This window comes from Drosophila suzukii, chromosome 2L (assembly GCF_043229965.1).
Source record: "Drosophila suzukii chromosome 2L, CBGP_Dsuzu_IsoJpt1.0, whole genome shotgun sequence".
Taxonomy (NCBI): Eukaryota; Metazoa; Arthropoda; class Insecta; order Diptera; family Drosophilidae; genus Drosophila; species Drosophila suzukii.
Genome location: NC_092080.1, coordinates 1,387,396 through 1,407,934, shown reverse-complemented (window position 1 = coordinate 1,407,934; position 20,539 = coordinate 1,387,396). Strand labels below are relative to the sequence as shown.

Below are 20,539 nucleotides of genomic sequence, written 5' to 3'. Positions count from 1 at the left end.
ATTTCAAGAAACTTACAAACATATCATTTTAGAGTACCCCTCGTTTTTTTCAGTGCCAAAGGGACGAAGGCCATACAGCTGCTGTCATATTTCTCTTTTTTCCCGCTGTCGCCGTGGCACTTTGCATGCATTTCATTTTAATTTAATTTCAGCCGCCTTTTGCTTTCATCTTGCGCCTGCCAAAGGACACTTGGCATCCTGGCAGCGCAGGACTCGAGGCCCGGGGAAACTCCGGCCCAGGACTCTCGAGTGTCCCGCATGTGTGGCATGTGCAACAACTTGAATTATGCACATGAGACTTGGCTGCCAGCCCACAGGAGAGCCCCGCCCCCTGCGACACGCCTCCTCGAGCGACCTTCAGCGATTTACCCCAAAACGCAACTCTCGTACTCAGGAATCAGGAGTCGGGCTCCAGGAATCAGCATAATGAAGGATCCCGCCGTAATGGAGATGCTCGAGGAGATGCAGATAATGGAATGCCAATCAGGGGATGCGTTTCCGAATCCGAATCCGATCCGAGTTCGGAGAAAGAGGAATCGAAATTGCATTATCCTGCAGGGGGATAATGCTGCTCACTCGAAGCAAAATGCTCAATGCATTTATTTGTAATCTTAATGAAGAGAAACTGCCAACATGGAAGGCTTAAAAGTAATTATTTTGTGCAGGCCATATACCATAAACTTTAAATTTATGCACATTCTTAATTAAGTTAATGAAAAATGTTAAAGTTTTAAGAATATTATGGTTCCATTGGTCCTTTTCTGTTTTCCCTGTAATGAAGGTATTAAAAACTTAATTGTAAATTCAAACTAACTTGATTCTTACATGTAACATTTTAAAACATTTCAATTTTTTTTATTTTTATTTTTTAAATACAAGTAAGAGATTAGTGAAATGCGGATTGAGTCATATAAATAACATGGCTTGGCATCCTACACCTGATTTAGTTTCGCAGTAATTATATAAGAAGACGACGAGCAACCTACCAATACAGGCACACCAGACCCAACGGAACTGACAGCCATTTCCGGAGCTTCGTGAGACAGGATACTTTTGGCATTTAGTCGCATTTAGACGCATTCACTCACATTTGCCAAGTGCTTTCGCCACTTTCCATTCAAACCATAACCATTCGAATTCGATTCGATTCGATTCGATTCATTGAATGGCCAACACTCAAACACTCGACGAAAGCCACATGCACACACATTTGGTTTATTAAATAATTACGCTCTAATTGCAAAAGTGACTGCGGTTGGGCGAGCTTTGGGCTTTCGGCTCTCCAAAAATAGTGCAGCAATCTTGTTGAGCCGAATGTGTGAATAATGTGGGTTCCGGAATCCTAAATCCGGGTTTCGGATGAAGGATTGGTGAGTTTTAGCCAGGGATTTGCCACAGTTCGTGCCTCATTTAGTTGATTGAGTGGCGAAAATGGAAAATTTCCAGTTAGTAAAATCACAATTTACCCTAAGCCAAACACAGGTTGTTTCCCAACAACTTTGTTGACCAGAATACAATACACATAAAAATGAATACAAGGAAATTGAATTTCCGTAGTTTCTGGGCCTTGTTCAATATTTGCTGGTGAGTCAATATTCGGCTGCCGTCATAGAATAAAGAATTTTCACGTGTATTTACACATTTGCTCGCCACTGCATTTTCAGTATTTTGTTTCCACATTTTCCCCAGCTGGAAAGCAAATTCTAGGTTAATTGAATATATAAAACTGCAATTCGTTGAACTGCAAAGAACATCGTAGCATTCCGTTGGCGATTAATGGCATAGAATATCAAAATGCTGCAAATAAAATTTACTATAGGCAAACATAATCGGATAGTTTTTATTGGAAGCTCCTAAAATATTTAAACAAACTTATTCAAAATTAACAACTTTACTTCAATTTATTTCCAGCTCCAATTATTCACACGTAATGAAGAAAACCTAATCAATTTAAAAAAATTCTAAAAAAAATCAATGGTTTTGAAAATCGGTACTTTCAAATGTGTACCTTAAAATGGTTTCAAATGCAATCCTATGGCTCCTATGATTCTAAACCAACTGGTAGCCACTGTACTTGCCACAAGCCCCTTGTGTGTGTGCGTGCCCTTGCCCTGAATGTATTGGTGGCAAGTGTGTTCGTGTGTGTGGCGTTTGCAACACTCGGCGGACAGTACGTGGCCATAATTAAATGTCGACATGCAACGCAGCGCTGGAAAGTATGCTATATAGCGGCTGCAGGGATTTCTTTTTGGTGGAAAGTGAGGAGTGCAAGAAGAGAAAACTAGGACAGCAAAAAAAGGGCTCCTAAAGGGAAATGGGATGGAGATTTCAAAGCAATGCCTCTCCCTGCACGTAATGATGTAATAAAATCATTTCACACCTCATGAAATGTCGGCAATTTCCGTTGAAATTCGATTGAACTTCCTGCCTTCCATCGAAACTGAGTGGCCAAAAGGGGCGGGGTCGAAAAGAGGGGGCGATAGTGGACTAGGCACGACCCTGGACTGCATACGTGGCATGTATATCATTATACAGCCATTCACACGCTGGCTAACACAGAGGAAATACATTCCGATCCCCAAACGCCACTGACGTTTTAATTTTATTCGATTTTCCCGAAGAGAGAGCTGCGAAAAAGAAATTCTTGACTCAAAATTGATTGAAATGATATGGCAAAGGCGTGATATGGCAATGCCTGGGCTCAGGAGTGTGTATACATTGAAAGAAACCTAAATATTCAGATTTTAGATATATTTTGTATTTTATAATATATACAAATGATTCGAATATTTTATGAATAAAACTTTTTAAAAGGTGCCGAAAAGTATGCAACCTTAGACCTTTTACAGCATACTTTTAGGCTGATCTATTTTGGTATTTTTGAATATTTCTTAAGAAAGTGTAGACCACACTTCTAGGATCTTCCCAGGAACAAATGCTGTATCTTATGTGTGAGAAATCTTTCTCTGTAAATGTGTAGGCGATTCGAGTTCCAATGCCATTCCATTTCCGCTTCTCCCAGCTGAAATCGTAAAAAACACGGGAAATCATTTCGTCATTCCATAAATTGTTATGTCGTAAATCTCCGCAATCAAATGGGCTGCACACGTACATACGCAGCGGCTTTCTTGTTATCAATGTGTGGGTGTGAATGTCCTTCAGGCTGTCTCATGTATCCTGTCTCGTGTTTTATGTTTCTTTCCGTTGTCTGTGGCCAAATCGTTGCCTTGGTCTCGGTTGCCTCCTGATTGTATGACTTTCGCCTGGCAGTGATTTGCCCAACTAACCGACAAAGCTGCGGGCTACTAAAGATGGCTTTGGCGGGGAGAATTTTTTATTAAAGTAAGTCCTGTAAAATAAATATACGTTTATAAAAGTGTAATGCATATTTCAAAAATTTTAATGGTCGAAACGTAAGCCATATAATAGAAAAACTAGTTTTGTGGGAGACATTTTTAGTTGTGGTAAAAACATTAGAATCGGGGCAGGGTGTCATTTATTTTGTAAATATAATTCTATACTTTAAAAGTTACATTTATTCCAGTTATAATATTTTTAGCCTTGATTTATGATAGACATTTTGTAAAAGTTAAGCAGAACTGCTAAGTAGTCTTGATTATCTGTACATTATATTGGGTGGGCAAGAAAGTCATGTCGTTTTTTTTAGTAATCGTTTTTAATCTAATTTATTTACGACTAATCGAGCACCAGGGTCACACTTTTTAGTATCGTTTTAAAGCTTATTGTCTTAGGTACTATCGACGAAAATTTGGTAATTATTCGATAACATTTGTGGAAGCTATAGCAAATTAAACATGGAGGACCAAAGTGAGCATTTTCGGCATATTTTGCTTTTTTACTTCCGAAAAGGAAAAAAAGCGGTCGAAGCTCGCGAAAAATTGTGCGAAGTGTATGGTAAAGATGCCATGAGTGATCGCCAATGTCAGCGCTGGTTTGCCAAATTCAGGCTTGGAGATTTTGGAGTTAAAGACGCCCCACGTTCTGGTCGACCATCGGCCGTTTTTGACGAACAAATTCAGGCTTTGCTGGATGAAAACCGGCGCTATTCAACGCGGGAGATGTCAGAGAAGCTCAGTGTGTCGCATACAACGGTTGAAAACCATTTGAAGAAACTTGGCTACGTAAGCAAGCTCGATGTTTGGGTTCCGCATAACTTAAAGGAAATTCACCTAACTAAGCGTATCAACATCTGCTATTCTCTGCTGCAACGGATTAAAAACGATCCTTTTTTGAAGCGGATCATTACTGGCGACGAAAAGTGGGTTGTTTACAATAATGTCCAACGAAAAAGATCATGGAGCAAGAAAGATGAGCCAGCCCAAGCCACATCAAAGGCCGATATCCATCAGAGGAAAGCTATGCTGTCTGTTTGGTGGAATTGGAAGGGTGTAGTGCACTTTGAGCTGCTGGGACGGAATGAAACCATCAATTCAGATGTGTACTGTCGCCAGCTATCCAATTTGGCGGAAAAAATTAAAGAAAAGGAGCCGGCACTAGCTAATCGCAAGGGTATAGTCTTTCACCATGACAACGCTAGGCCCCACACATCTTTGGTCACTCGGCAAAAATTAACGGAGCTGAATTGGGAAGTGCTACCACATCCACCTTATAGTCCGGACTTAGCACCTTCAGATTACCATTTGTTTCGCTCTCTTCAAAACTCTTTGAATGGTAAAAACTTTGATTCAGATGAGGCTGTCGAAAACCACTTGTCTCGATTCTTTGCTGGAAAAGACCAAAAGTTCTTCGAGCGCGGAATTATGCAGCTGCCCGAGAGATGGTCATTAGTGGTCGAACAAAACGGCCAATACATAATTGATTAATTATAAGTCCTGATATAAATAAATCATCTTTGAAAATATTGAAAAAAAACGACATGACTTTCTTGCCAACCCAATATATAATTTTGGGTTGGCCCTCAGTTTATTTGGCCTTTTAGATCACTTAAATGTTTCTATTATTTTGATCTGAACTGTATTGTATATACAAATACAGGTGTCTGGTGATGCCTCGTTTGGCATTTGGCGCACGTTCACCTGAAAAAATAGTAACACACAAAAAACGGGAGAAGAATGAGACAAAGTTTGAGTTGAGGCCACAACGGATATTGTAGCCGAGTAAACAGAAAAAGCAACAGCAAAACGGATGTGTAGTTCATAAATTTCGTCAACTGCCATAATAACAAACTGGGGAGTCACCAGAAATTGACTTGTCGCCTGCTCACAGATTACACAACACGGCACAAAAACAGTTTCCATGCCAGAACTCAGAAGGAGGACCAGAAAAATCAATGGATTCCGAGGAGCACAGTCATCTTGTGGTTAAAATCATAAATATCAGGGGGATTGGCAGGTGAATTTGTCAGGCTGCCTCCAAGCCCCGATTCCTTGGCTGGCTGTCCACATCCACTTGCTTGGCCGTTAGTCAAAAGTGTGACGAACGAGGATGTTATACAAAAAAGAACAGCAGTCACTGGATAAATGAGATTCAGTGGGCTAATGTCATACATATGGTAAAACATCTAAATAATTAATTTTTATTTTAACGAATTCCACTTCATGTTGTTTTATGTAGGTTTTATAATACACTTTTCCTTTCTCAGGGTAACTATTTGGTGGTATACCCCCAAAATTGTGTTCCTTATTCGTCAAACAGATAAATTGTCACAAAATGTGCTGCGCAAAAAAATCACTAAGCCGTGCGCCAAAGATAAAATCAAAAAAGGACTTTATCTATTTATTTAATTTTCGGTATGTGTCGAATTGCTGGAACGTTTGTTTATAAATCATTTTTTTGGGGATCTTGAGTTTACCATTTACTTACACTAACAAAAATCATTCAAAGTTTAGTAAAATTAGATTGATTAAATCCAATAAAGTAATATTTAAAACAAAACATTTTAAATGCATGATTTATTTTATAAATATATGAAAAAAAGATCATGTTATATACGATGTTGCTGAAAGTATAATACTAAAGTAAATATTTTAACACTACGTCAGTAAATATACAATTCTTTCATGTTCAAATCAAAGCTTAATTTCTTTAAATTTTTTTATTATTAATGAATTTATTATTACCATATTAAGAAAAATCTTAATGGAAGGAAACCAATTAATGTACATATGTATTTAAGTTAAATATGAATCATTTTGAATTATTACTTTGTTATCAGTGTATATAAACAAACTCGTGATAAGGGTTTATCACAAAATCAGTAAGCCAGTTATTTTTTTAGGGGTTCATATAGTCTGTTTCCCGAATATTGGGAATCTATCTTCAAATACGGGAACAAAGAAAGGGCTCTCAGTGTTATAACCTTGAGTTCTACGGGTAGCTGGTTTAAAAGCGATTTTAAATCAAATCCATAAACAGTTCTCTAAACGTTCTTGTCTTTTGTGGTCGTATTCTCCCAAAATGTTGAGGTCAGCAGTATATTTTTTGTACGCGGTTCTGGCTTGGAATAAGTGGGGCCTGGCAGAATCCCATGATGGTACAGATTCTGTGTGTGTCTTGAAGGATGCTCCAAGTCAGTGTGGGGCCTTCTGCCTTGCTGCATTGAATCCACTGATTGATAAAATGTCTCAAAACCGACTTCAGATTGATGGCCTGGCTAAAGCTCAGGAAGAAACTAAAAACTATACAATGCTATTGACTAGAACAGTTCCCAAATTTCAGAAGATCAATTCGAAATATCTGTTTGTTGAGAACCACATTAAAGAAACTCAAGCAAGTGCTGAACAAATCTGTCGTCAAATGGGTGCCCATCTGGCGTCACCTTTCCATAGCATAGAAATCCTAAATCAATTTGGAAATGATGCCTATTGGGTGGGCCGATTCATTTCGAGTGCCTACTGTATAAGGTTCGTCAACGGAAGATTTGAACATTATAACTCCTTGGAAAAGTTAAAGTTTATTTGTGAGACAGACCGAGAATAATATATTTTCATAGCTTATGTTTTAAAAACTAAAAAAACAAAGCAAAAATCCATAACATATATTTTCGACTTAAATAAAAAATCAGAGCATTTTTTTTTTATTTACTATATAAGTTTTATTTCGACGGCATCATACAATGCAGAGGAAATTTATGGTGCTCTAAGGGCTAAACCTCCTGCTTTCCCCTTTGTGAACTGAAAGATTTTCAATAAAGCGGAACTATTAAAGGCAGTTAAATGATAAATTATGCGCCACAATAAGCAGTTGGCGCAAGTCAGGAGCCGTGAAAGCTTTTTATGATGACGCACTTCCGTCCGGTGGTCCGGTTCCGGTTGCCAATCCCTGTCTGTCTACGGATCCCGGCCCCCCTTCCCCGGACGTACCCCCCTCGAATTTTCCCGATTTTCCCCGCTTTTCCACTGGATGGTCAGCCGAAGCAGAAGTTCTCTGCGGGCGTGCGACTCAATTGCGACTTTTATGGCACATCAATCGTAGTCATCGTCCTGCGACGTCCGAAGCCGTTAAGTTTTATTGATTTCAATGGCCGGGATTTGCTCAGTGATTGTCCACAGTCCATAGTCCGGGGCAACTGACCAGGATTGGGGATCCAGGACTCAGGATGTGGCTGCCGGGACTCCAGACTGCCGGCTCATAAAGTGCCTTCAACGCCTTTTGACTTAACCACTCGCTTTGTCTTCCCCTTTTGCGCTCCCCATCACTTTATTTCCCGTGCACTATCGACCTCCTTTTCCCTCAGTGGAGGTCATTAAGTCAAGCTGTGGACATAAATAACCCGCAGGACATTGCAAAAGTTTCCGGGGCGCTTTAAGGATTGCCAGCTAAAGACTCCTGCAGGTGTTGAGCCTCCGGCCTTCGCAGCTGGTTGACGATAATGTTCCTGTTCTTGGTCCATCAAAATGTGGTTAAAACTCCTTCGAACGAGCCAATCAACTGGGCAATCAAAGCTGTGATAAGGGGGATTATAGGGGGCTTAGTAGATCAGAATGGGATTGATAGGATATGCAAAGAGGGGAGATGGTGTGGGAAAGCTTAATAGAATGTTAAAAACCAGTTGCTTCAAGAAAGTCGGAACATTTATTGTTGGCGAAAATAAATATTTTAAAAAGCATGAAAGAGGTAAAATTTAATTAAATCGCCTGTTAATTGAATAACCCCAAACCAAGAGCACACTTAATTTTATCGCAGAGCAGAAACTCACAAAAATTCCACAGAATTTCCATTTAAGCTCGAGTGTTGTAGGCAGACCGAAGAAAATTTGGTAAATAAACATTTCGGCCTTGCCACTTATCCCCGTTCTGTCTCGAAAAGTACTTCAATTGAAACCCATGTTGTTGGGAGTGTTTCAGAAGCCCCGAATCGCAATTCTCGCTTCTCGGATGTGTGAGAACTGTCTGTGGATATGTGGCCAAGTGCATTGTGTTGCCGCTTAGTGGTATACTAATGCAGAGGCTTATGGCCCAGAACCAAGTTGTATGGCAGCTCGAACGCTCAACTGGTGTGCACTGAGCGAAAAAAAAAGTAGCTAGCAAGTATCGAGGAAAAATAGGAAATAAATCTCAATAAGCTCATTATTGGCACAAAAGAAAATTAATATAATATGAAGAATTTATAGGTCTATATAATACAATATATTATTAAGGTTTCATTAACTTTTCTATTACCAAAATTTACAGAACCATATACAAAAGAATATTATTGAATGAAAATAACAACTTAAGTCTGACAAAAATACCTTTTAAAACAAGGAAGAACGCTATAGTCGAGTACCTCGACTATCAGATACCCGCAGCAAAGCGAGATTAAAATGCGTCACCTACCGGCGGTAGACAGATTTAAGCGTTATGGGCGTTAGAGTGGGCGTGGCAAATTTTTGTTTGGATCAATCGATAGGTATTGACGACACCAACACATTTCAGTTAAAATTTTTTATCTAGCATGCAAGTTGTGGGCGTCACAGGTTTTCGCGGTTTGTGGGCGTTTAAGTGGGCGTGGCAAACTTTTTTTTGGGTCAATCGATAGGTATTGATAAGAACAATACATTTCAGTTAAAATTTTCTATCTAGCATCAAAACTGTAGGAGCCACAGTTTTGGGCGGTTTGTGGGCGTTAGAGTGGGCGTGGCAGTCTACTGAAACAAACTTGCGCTGCGTAGGAAGCTCAGGAATCTGCACGCCAAATCTCAATAGCCTAGCTCCCATAGTTTCCGAGATCTCAGCGTTCATCCGGACAGACGGACAGACGGACAGACGGACAGACGGTCAGACGGACAGACGGACAGACGGACAGACGGACATGGCTAGATCGACTCGGCTAGTGATCCTGATCAAGAATATATATACTTTATGGGGTCGGAAACGCTTCCTTCTGCCTGTTACATACTTTCCGACGAATCTAGTATACCCTTTTACTCTACGAGTAACGGGTATAATAAACATATATCTTTTCTATTATATAGTACTATCAAAAAAATACTACTTCAAAGCAGTGAGTATCGAACACGAACTCTTTTGACCGAATATAAAATAAATATTCTAACAATTCTTTTAATACAATGTTGTTAGACTGTTTTTTCCAGTGCTGAGCTGAAACCGTATGCTGAGTTCAGTTGCCTAGTGTTTTGTAATTAACATGGCATTCAAAGTTAAATCTCTGCACCATGCGCTCCCCTTGGCCCCCCTTCGCCTACCATGCGTCTGTGGTTGCCAAAGAGATTTCAAATTGAAATCCTAAGAAATGTTTAAATACATTCTCGGGTCGCTCAGCCGCCAGTCAACACCTTTTCACTACTTTCACTCGGAGTTGCAGCATGCAACATGTCAATTAGTCAGAGTTTGGCAGCAGCTGCCAAATTTAATTTTCCCAACCCATTCCCCTGGCTTTCCGCTCCTTCCTGTCTGTCTGCTGAATGGATTCAAAGCATTTTCATGTCGCACACTCACCCAAAAAAAATGGCAAAACGAAGCGAAAACTTTTCAACATGTGTTGGCAGCTTTTTGGTCGAAAGGCGAGAGAAAAATGTCGAAGAAAACTCCTTCAAAGTTGTAGAAAAAAAGAGAAGGTGCCAAGTGGCAAGTGGCAGGTAATAATCTATGCATGTGTGTGGGTGGACCAGGGGCGTAGCAAGGGTGGCTCCTCAGAGGGGGCTGTGGACTCAGCCGACACTTGGCAGCACTTTACATTTATTGTGGCAGTCGAGGATGCGAGATCTGAAGGCGGAGGAATGCATCCGAAAGTGCCTGTCACGGGCGAGGGCAAAAAAGCAAAAGTAGAACCGAAAGCATTCCCACAGCAGCGGGCAAGCAAGTAGGTATATAATTATCAGAGTTAAGTAATAAAGTCATCAACGATTCATGATCGCGCAACAGTCAAGAAATGTAGTCAGAATGAGGAATGTCATACTTCGTCCAACATACTTACTCCATACTTTCGGCCAACATCAACAGATATTTTTGTATATGTAGTTCCTTAGTCCCCTAAATTCCTATTCTTAAGTGCGATTTTAAAACGTTAATATTATAATAGTTTTGGTTTTTATAAATATTCGTCAAACAGTTAAGATTTTTACCATCCTGTATATATACTTTAATTCTGACCCCATCTGTGAAAAGTCAGTGGGCTTTGTGCTGTAAGAGCAGGACATGGCCACAGTTCTAAGCCATCTTAGTTGCTTATTATGCAACCCCCTCTCCTCGGCTTTCCATTGCCAAGTCATCGTCGCTGAGCGTGCGGAAATGAGCAGCTGTCTTGGCCTGCTTTCTCATTTCTCCCCTCCCCCCTAGACTTTCTACCAATTTTCCTCGATGGAAAAAAAGAAAAAAGAGAAGAGCCCTGTTCAAGTCTAAGCCAGGTCCACAACCCTGTGCCCCCTACAAATTCCAGATGCCTTCGGGGGCTCACTTGTGCTAAGTAGTCACAGCAGTCGAGTGCAATGAAATTTTAGCTGCTGCCTCAGCTGGCGTTTCGAGTACAGCTACTAAGTCAAACCCACACGAAAAAAGCACGTGGAAAAATACTAAAAACTTTAGAAATTCTTATTCTAAGAAAACCCTTGCTTATAGCTGGTAAAAAAAGAAAGGTATTCAAAAATATTTAGTTTTACGATTTTGGAGAACATATGAATGAACTATGTTTAAAATATTTAATTCTTTAATTTATATTATTAATTTTTAGTGTAACTTTAAGTCCTAATGCATATAATTTCCTTAACATTTAGTCTGTGATACCTCTAAAATATGATTAAAAATTGTCAAAATGACAACTACATCTTTTATACTCAGAAAAAGCAAACAATATTTTTCTCTCTGTACACACAGTGACACCATCCCCTACACACACTCACACACATGTCATAAACACACACCGAGTGGGAGAGGGAAAGATAGAGAGTGCTGAACAGCAGCTGCAGCTGCAGCAGCCATTTTTTATCATCATTTCCGGAACTCGTTGACAAACGGAAGCGACGAGCCGAGTGCAAAAGGGGTCGACGGTTGTACAGGGGCGGTGTGGCCAAGGGGAAGGGGCCCAAAGGGGGCCAGAAACACATTAAGCGAGCGGGAGGAAGCGGATATGACCGAAATAGCATAGCCATTGCTTATAATTTTACATTTGAAAACTACTCTTTGAACTACTTTCCCATGTAAGTATGCACTTACTTATACGACCATCGAACGAGAGATTATCCCCCAGAAATACCCTTTTGAGCCCTTCCAGTGGCCTTTCAGCTGGGGCACTTGGCTAAAGTTCAGCTAGAGGGATAAAAGGTAAATAGCCAAAAAATAAGTTTGAAGCTTTATGGTAAAAAACATTGAACATTTCTTGGGAAATCACTCCGTAATACAAATTTGGAGCATTTATAAATACATGCAAGTACGGAGAGCTTAATATCAAACACTAAAAATCATCGCATACGCAAAATCCCAAATAAATAATTTGTCAAAATAATGTTTACTTGTGCCATCGACAATGGTATCGAATAATCAAATACTTTAATGGCACATTATATACACATATATATTTTATGTCCACTATTAATGATAGCTAAATATATTTATATTCAATTCCTTGGCAAATACCGAACCCACATCATTCCGATAGTGACAACTTTTTATGCCCGAGCCACTGGCCATAAAAAAGTCATAAAACATCGATATCAATGAGCACATATTTGGCCATCCCTTCGAGGCACTCGAGTCGAAATCTCCGGCTAATTTCTTGGCCCAGGCAGCGCATTCGCCTGGTCAACCATCGACGCGCTCAACACTTGGCCAAATCCCATCCCCGAACTCCGATTTCCCCCTTTCGGAGCCATTTCTTTTGGCTACTTTCCGCAGTAACTGCCATTTACTCCATATCAGCAAATCCGAGCCCATACCACTCCAAACACCACGCCCTGCTCGTTGGGCTCGTTCGACAGGGCTCACTCTTTACGTATGTACACTGTGAATTATCAGGAGGTGTTATGGCAACATTACGTATTTTTTATATTATAAGATAAATATTTATGGTAATATGTAATAGAAAATATTGTAAGTGCTAGGATAATATGTTATTTATAGGGGAACTAACTGTCACTAATCATTAAAATAATACATTTTAAAGATTTACTTAAAGTAACCAATAAACCTAATTCCTAGGAAAATATTTAAAAGTATACAGCTGAATAGAAATGATAATTTGGTTCATTCCCTCCATTTTACATTTATTTAAAACAGGCTGCATAAAATATTTTCTCGCGGTGCATTCGAAGTATGTGTGTATTTGTGTGGAGTGTTTTTTTCGCATTGACAGCAAATTCGAAATATATTTGCCCACTGGCCAACTGGTTTCCTTTCCTTTCCTTTCCAGCCACGTTTTACACCACATTTTCGGGCTTTCAACGGGCCGCTTGAGCTTGGAGCTCGGAATGTTTTTACTGCTGAATGGGTAATTTAGTATTTGGCAATTAGCTTTTGCTTTCGGCCCTCCAGCCAGAGGAGAGATTTTCCTTTCTCCGCTTCGGCTTCATTTTCCATTTTCCCCATTCTTCCCAGAGTTTTTTCTAGCATTTTCCTGCCGTTCAATTGGCACATGCATTCTGCCGAGTCGTCGCTTCGTTCGGCTGTTTGTTTATCTGTTAAATTATGCAGTCGTCTATTAAGTGGCCGAGATTTATGTGACCACCACCAGCAGGAGTAAGGATATGCCCACGAATCGGCAAAATCCATTTAACATCTATGAGCCACCATCCAAAATCAATCTATTTCCCATGCAGAAGCTTATCCCATTAAACTTTAAGTTGCTAAAAATTAATTAAGCTTTAATTTGTAATATCTAACTATCTATATTATAATGAAACAAGCAATTGTTAGTTTTCCTTCTGTTTGTAATCTAACGTTTACGAATACCATACAAAAATCAAAGAAAACATTTTTAATCAAGTTAAAGACTAGATTTTTAAAGTAAAAAATTAAAAAAAAACATGTTTTAAATATTTTTTAAAATCTTAAATAAATATTTGTTCAATCCGTGCATGAGTTCCACATTTAATTGGCATTGAACGTATAATTTAAGGAACCGTTAAGCATAAATTTGTACTTTCTGGGCACATAATATCGCATATGATATAACAAGCAAAATACATAATTTCGAGGCGCCATTTAAACAAGTGGGTATACAAAATAATACGCACGTTCGCCTATCTACAATATACATAAAGTAATATGTGAAATTTGTTTTCCACTTTTGTCATTTGCAATTATTTTGCCATGTTGGCCCCGGCTTTGTACCGCTGTCATTTAATTTTGTTTACGCTTCATTAAATATTATTGAAATGCTGCAATTAATTGCGTAATTGTTATTTTATGTCGCAGCGCAACTGTTTGGGGCACTTTAAGCACTTGACACAACAGCCAGTGGCCAGTAACTGTTGCCCTTTGGCTTAATGCTTCCTTTCCCACCCCTCGCCCACTTTCCCCCGGGTTTTCCTTCGCATTTCCCACCGTTTTCATGTGAACTCATTGAGCACGCCGAGGGCCATTTGCCGGCCAACAAATTGCACATTAAATTAAACACAAATAACTCGTAAAATTATAAAATTGTTGAATGTAAAAAACGTAAAGTGCAACAACTATGTAATTAGCTGCCAAATCAACAAGCGCGCAAATTATCAGTGAAAATAGTGCAAAAAATAAATATAATGAAATGCCAGGAACCACAAAAAAAACAAACAAAAATGTAACACGCAAGGAAAGCAAACTGAAGAATACACGCAAATACCCTTTATGGATAAAGGGAATCGTTGGTGGGTCCATAAACATGTGTATGCCATTAAATTATGGTTTTTGGGAGTCTGTAAATATTTATTTTTACTTCTTGAACTATAAAGATTATATTGATCATTGCAATTAGTTTAGTGTGTTACTAAATAGACCAAGAATAAACATGTTCCCAAAATAAAAGAACTTTTCTTTTCACATTCGTACCTACTCCAATAATATGAGTCAGTTACAGGGTGTCGGGAAAATAACTGGCGGTAATAACACACATAACTCGTCCATCGCATGCAATTTCGGAACAGTTTGAGGTTTTCGGTTGGACGTTGAACAATTGCCTGACATTTCACTTAGCCAACCTCAACACATTTCACTTTTTACATCCCTTTCGCTGTGAATTAGTCTAAGTTCGCTCACGCTGCTGGGCAAACAAAGGAAAAAATATAAATGTGCTGTATACAAAATGTGGCAGTAAATCAAAAGAAGAAATAAGGGGCGCAGTCCCCACCCGAAGCCATTTGTCAAGCGTCAACAAGAGCGCTGACAAGTGAGAAGCGGATGGGGTTGGCTTCCCTTCGGATAGGGGTTTGGTTTCCAACCCACCGAGGCCCAAAATACACTGGGGGAAAGGTAACGATGTGTTCCCTAACCGGTATTTGCTTACAGTATGCTCCGTCCATTGAAGGAAGTTCAATATAACACTTAATAATACCAAGTACTAGAGGTGGGGAAGCATCGATGTTTTCTTCACCTCTGCTAAGTACCCCTTCCAAGTGGTAAACAAGTATATAACTAAGCATAGCCCAATTATTGAGACATAAAGTTCACTTGAATATCTCAAAGTATTATACGAAAATAATCTCAAAATAGCTTTAACAAATATTTTTACGTATATATTTTGACATTTCTCTTTTTTAAGTGCAGGGTTTGTCGGCCAAAACGATTTAATTTCATTATTAAACAATGGGCGACAAAGTGGCAGCAGATTTCATTTATGACCCGCCTGCTCACAACACGCGATGTATGTGCCCCAACCTCGGTCCTTAACCTCAATCTTATGCCAAGGGGCTGAAGTGACCTGCCCCAACTAGTTCTGCATTGAACTGGCCAACTCCAACTGGCCATCTAGCACGCAAGGCGAAAGGGGGCGGGGGGCGTGTCAGCGGTCAGGTCAACGTTGACGCATTGCCCAGGAACCAGATAATTAAGCATAATGACAGAAATATTATATAGCACTTGCAGCACTCGCTTGATAGATGACCTCATATGAAGTGGGCGACGTCGGGTGAGGGCTGACTGAAATATGGCGAGATGACACAGGAACAACCAATTTGGTGCCGACACTAATCAGATCAAAAGTGTTGGTTGGAGTGGGTGAACTAGGGTGGAAAGGACCCCTTGAGAATCTAAAGGTGAAGTAGTAAATGGTTAGGAGTACGGTTTACTTTGAAGATATTAATGTTTCTTATTTCATTTTTTAAATTTTCAGAAAATGGGTATTCGAAGTGGGAAAATTTAAACCTTTCCAAAACCAAAGACTCAAGGCAGGAACTAACCTTAAATTTCAAATCAAAGTGCCCGGAAGTCCCAAAAGTCATGAGCTACACGGAAATAAGTTTTATTTAGGTAGTTGTGAGTGCCAAGTGCTCCTTCCAACACATCTATTTTCTACGCTACCTGGAACCAAAAGTATTTTGTACTTTCCTAAGTTTTAACTGTGCAAACTTCGTGGTTCCAACTTCAATTCATCATGATAAGACTGCAGAACGTTTGTCAGTGGGGAAAGGGGAAAAACTCGTGCACTTCGTCGCGTCGCAAGATCCTCGCTTGGGTAAACGATAATCTCAACACAAGTTTCATGCGATTGGAGGACCTCTGCTCCGGGGTGCAATACTGCCAGATGCTTCACAAGCTCCGACCATCCGCCATCAACTTGAAGAAGGTCATAGTAAACACGAGGGCCCAACATGAATATGTTCGCAATATGAAACTGCTGCAGAGGAGTCTTTTGAAACAAGGCATTGAGAAGCAAATCCCCATTCTTCGACTGGTTGCTCGGGGTTATCGCGAGACCCTGGAGTTTTCTCGGTGGTTCAAGGCCTTCTACGATCGCAACTATATCCTTCTTCAAGATGAAATTGCCCAGGACAAAAAGAATAGAGTACTAGTACTGAAGGATACCTCAATGGCAAAAAGGTCTGCAAAAAGAGTTAACAGTAAATTCGCCTTGTTACCATCTCAAGACGCCAGCTCTCAAGATATTTCTCAAATTTCGTTTGGTACAAAGTACTCTAGAGAATATTCAAAGGATTTCAGGTCGCATGGGAAGTCATGGATGTGTTCAAAACGCAGATCACACTCAAACCATTCAAATTGGATGGAGAAAAATTCTTATGATCGTTATAAGTATTCAAGAGAAGGAACATATGTAAGCCCTTTAAATGCGAAGTGCACAATATGCGAGAAAGGACGAAGAACGGTAAAACATATTTGGAATCGTCGAAAAGAATCGGCTTTCTCACGTTTCCGTCAAAAAGAATTGTTCGGCTCGAGAAGGTCCACCCCAAACGTGAATTACTCACACCTGAGAAACCTTAACTCTTTTGGAATAGCACCCTGGGCCTATACCCTAATAGATCAGGCCGACAGGAACAAAAAGGGAACCAGGCTTATCCATTCGAAAGTAGGTAATGTTATGATTAAGTTAACGCCGGGAAAGTATCCAGTTTTCAACAAAATCTTTGACAAGAAATATAGAATTTTGAAGTCGGCCTTTGTCTGTGGTTGTTTTATCAAAAGAAGGTCTTATGCGAGAGCCAAACCACGAACAAGTATAGAAGAATTACATCCGATCGATTTACCAGATCAGCAAGAAAATCCTCAACCAGATCAACTTCGAAATTCAGAAAAAATTTCCTCTCCGATGATCAAGGATTCCGCTACAGACCTTTTTACACAAATGTTGTTTTCGGATGGAAGTGTAGTTGATAATTTAAATGTAGATAAGGAAGACCTGCGAAAAGAAATCCAACTGACAGCCCTTTTAGAAATATCACCAAATCAAGATGATAAATCCTGTCTAAGGAAGGACTCGCATGGAGCCCCTGATAAAGAGGAAATCGACTTGTGTTTGGAAATATTGGATAATCCATCTTCAATCGAGGCATATCCGTCGGACTTGGTTATTGGTTGTTCTTCATATCCACCATTGATGTCTGATGTAATCAATTCCAAAGAAAATGTTAGAATTTTCAACCTTCAAAATGATCAGTCAGTAGTCCATTCACCAGTGCAATCCAAATGGGAATCTGCAAATATCACGAAAGAACGCAAACGTAATTGCCGAAGATACCGGAGTACAAATAGGTTTGCTATTCAAAAATTGTCAAAAAATATTCGAAAAGTGTTACGTTCACCACTCTCCGAACGCCTTCCTACACAATCTCAAGTTTTTGACAAACATGTGCAACTAGAAGTCCAAAGGTCAGTAGAAACTAAGCTGGAGGTAGAAAAAGAAATTTTGTCTGACATTGAACAATCATATTCAAATAGTGACAATCTTTCAACTATTCAAAAATCAGCAGTTGAATGCGAAACTTCGCCCGGGTCTACAAAAGAGAATTTCTCAACGTTCTTACCAATATGTGATGGCAGTTCCCTCTATGATTCAAGTAGCTCAAAAGCAAAAGAATACTTATTTGAGATGGTCGAGTTGATCGAGAGGTTTAGAAGTCATTTTATTGAGTACAGCAAAAGGTTACGGAACGACATAGATTCTGTTAAATTAGAGATAGTATTCCTTAATGTTCAATACCAACAATCAAAACAGTTATATGACACACATAATTTTGGTTTTAACAAATCAGGTTCAACAGAAGACGAACTTGAACAGACTGAAGCTGCCGTTGTGGAATATGTTGAACCAGAAAAGAAATTTTCCAGTTCGATTTGGAATTTCCACTTCGAAAAGAGTGGACTCTTCAACGATCTTGATGGCAAGCCCATACGAAAACTTTGGGGTCAAAAATTTTGTAATAAAATATTTATAAAACACGCGTTTCGAGCGTCCTCTGGAGGCGTCCGGAAAACAAAACACATTATCAATGGTAAAACTAGGAAACTGGAATATTGGATCAGGCAGGGAATAATTGCAATATCGCCGATATCGATGCATGAGGACTTCAGTGCCGATAATAACCTTTCTACCGAGGAAGATATAGATGATGAAATCGCTTTGATAATGAAAAATGTCCGAAATAAGCTCGAAGAAGTCCAAAGAATCCGTAGAATGTGGTCTTCAAAGGGATTGGAAAACTACGAATTTTGAAGTTCCCATTGATAAAATCATAATATGTTTAATTCCTGTTTTTAGATAAATTTCGGCCATCGCGAACCCTAAATGTGAAATTTGCATAAAATCATCTTTAGTTGTACAGAAATAAATTTAAAAGTCCCACCCCCAAAGAGCTGTCATAAACTAAAATAACATTTGACCAACCGAAGATTTCCCCAGTTGTTTTAGCCGCAGTTGAGTTGCGTCGAGCTCAAATTCGCCTACACTTGTTGGTAATTGCTGTGAAGTGAAGTGTCTGGTTTTGGTTTCGGTGCCTCCTTCTGTCACTCGTCCATTCAGTCGGTGAGTCAGTCAGTCAGTTAGTCAGTCAGTCAGTCAAACAACCAACGCAACCGCATTCATTTGCCAAATTAATGGCATTTCATTTGGGGCTGCTGCCGCCTCGGCTCGATTTCATTCATGCCAGGATGTTGTCCTCATCGTTGTCCTTTTCGTTGTTGCTGTCGTTGTCGTTGTCTGTCCTGAATTTACGTGTCTGGTTTGGCCGCTTCTGGCGAAAAGATACTGCTCCTAAACCAACTATACATGCGGAGAAATGTCACCAGAAAACAGTGGCATTTGAGTAATACTCATATTAGCTTAAAAACTATTTGAAATGGCCGTCTTAATCTTAAAACAAATATATCATTGTAAGATTCGCCATTCTTTCCATTGATTTGTTGTCCATAAAACTCTTAAAAAATGATTATAAGAAACTAAAAAGAAAAGAAGCTCTAAATAATAATGTTTTAATAAATTATTGAATGAAAAATAACGAATGCTATTATTATTAAGTAAGTTGATTCACCAATTTTCGCCGTGTACCAGCTCCTTTCTTCCAAAAGCCGCTTCTTTTTGCCAACTGGCGGCTGGCCAGGAAAACTCCTTTCTCTGGATTTCCCCGAGGGTCAGGGGGTTGGTGGGCTGATTGGGGGGTGGTGCATTTCCAGGCGAACGATTTTGGCAGCCAATTGTTTGTCAGCGGCGTGCGATTATTCAAAAGTGCAACATGCAAATTTATTTTGTGCATAAAACGTTATGAGCTCGCATGAAAATGTCTGACAACAATTGGGACTGGCAATCGCTGTCACTCCGCCGAAAAACTTGTTGGCTGCGGGATTAACCCCTCTTTGGATGGAGTCCTCTTTTGACACCTCGTCAGTATATGGCATTAAGGACTTAATTACAAGTACTACATGAGAATTGGAGCTAATTGAAACAAATAAATTACACCACAAATGATGTTGGGTATAATAAATACATAAAGAACAAAAAAATTGTCGAAACAAATGGAAGTAAAAACAAATAATTTTTCCTATGTGTTGGGAGTTTTTAATATAAAAAGTTGTTCTTTCTTGGCCATCTCCTTTCGAAGCAATTTCGTTAGCTTAATAACTGTGCCTATCCTTAAATTATAAATCATTCCCAAGGGGTTAGGCTTTACAAGCCACAAACTGACTCGTTGAGGTGTTTTGGCCTGTTCTACTGTTTTGTGGCACAACTCGTATCTTAATTGGATGTTGCAAAGTGCCGAGTGGGCTTACCACTTCTTCTCTGATTGTTTCCATCCATTATGCCACTCCGCACTCGGCGACATTGAATTGATTTCAACCGCTGCCGCATTTCAATTAATATGTATATTGCACAGGCGGATATATATTGCCACCATATTCATTTCCCGACTGGCGGGAAAAGCCGCCAGTGATTTGCACTTTTCCAGCTCATTAAAATCGCATAATTTGTTAAATATTTACGAGTTTGTTAAGCGCGTCCCGGCCGCTGGATCCGCTTTATATTTTTCGCAGCGGCTTCATTTACCTAATAAAATTACTGTCAATTAACGCCCGGTATCGCGCATACCTACGTTTTCCAGTCGCCAACCTTTTGCGCCTCGAGCATCTCGGAACCCTCTTCTGGGTGGATTATTATTTACTTTGAGGGTTCAGGTACACCATGAGCAGCACGGTCAATAAAT

At 39.6% G+C, this 20,539-nt stretch overlaps 1 protein-coding gene across 1 annotated transcript; it reads left to right on the top strand.

The window, feature by feature from the left end:
- Positions 1-15,806: 15,806 nt before the first annotated feature.
- On the top strand, positions 15,807-18,706 carry LOC108007701 (uncharacterized). The gene is made up of 2 exons (XM_017071444.4): positions 15,807-17,714; positions 17,784-18,706. Exons 1-2 carry the CDS (start codon positions 15,982-15,984, stop codon positions 18,556-18,558), a joined length of 2,508 nt encoding a protein of 835 aa, XP_016926933.2. The 5' UTR covers positions 15,807-15,981; the 3' UTR covers positions 18,559-18,706.
- Positions 18,707-20,539: the final 1,833 nt, after the last annotated feature.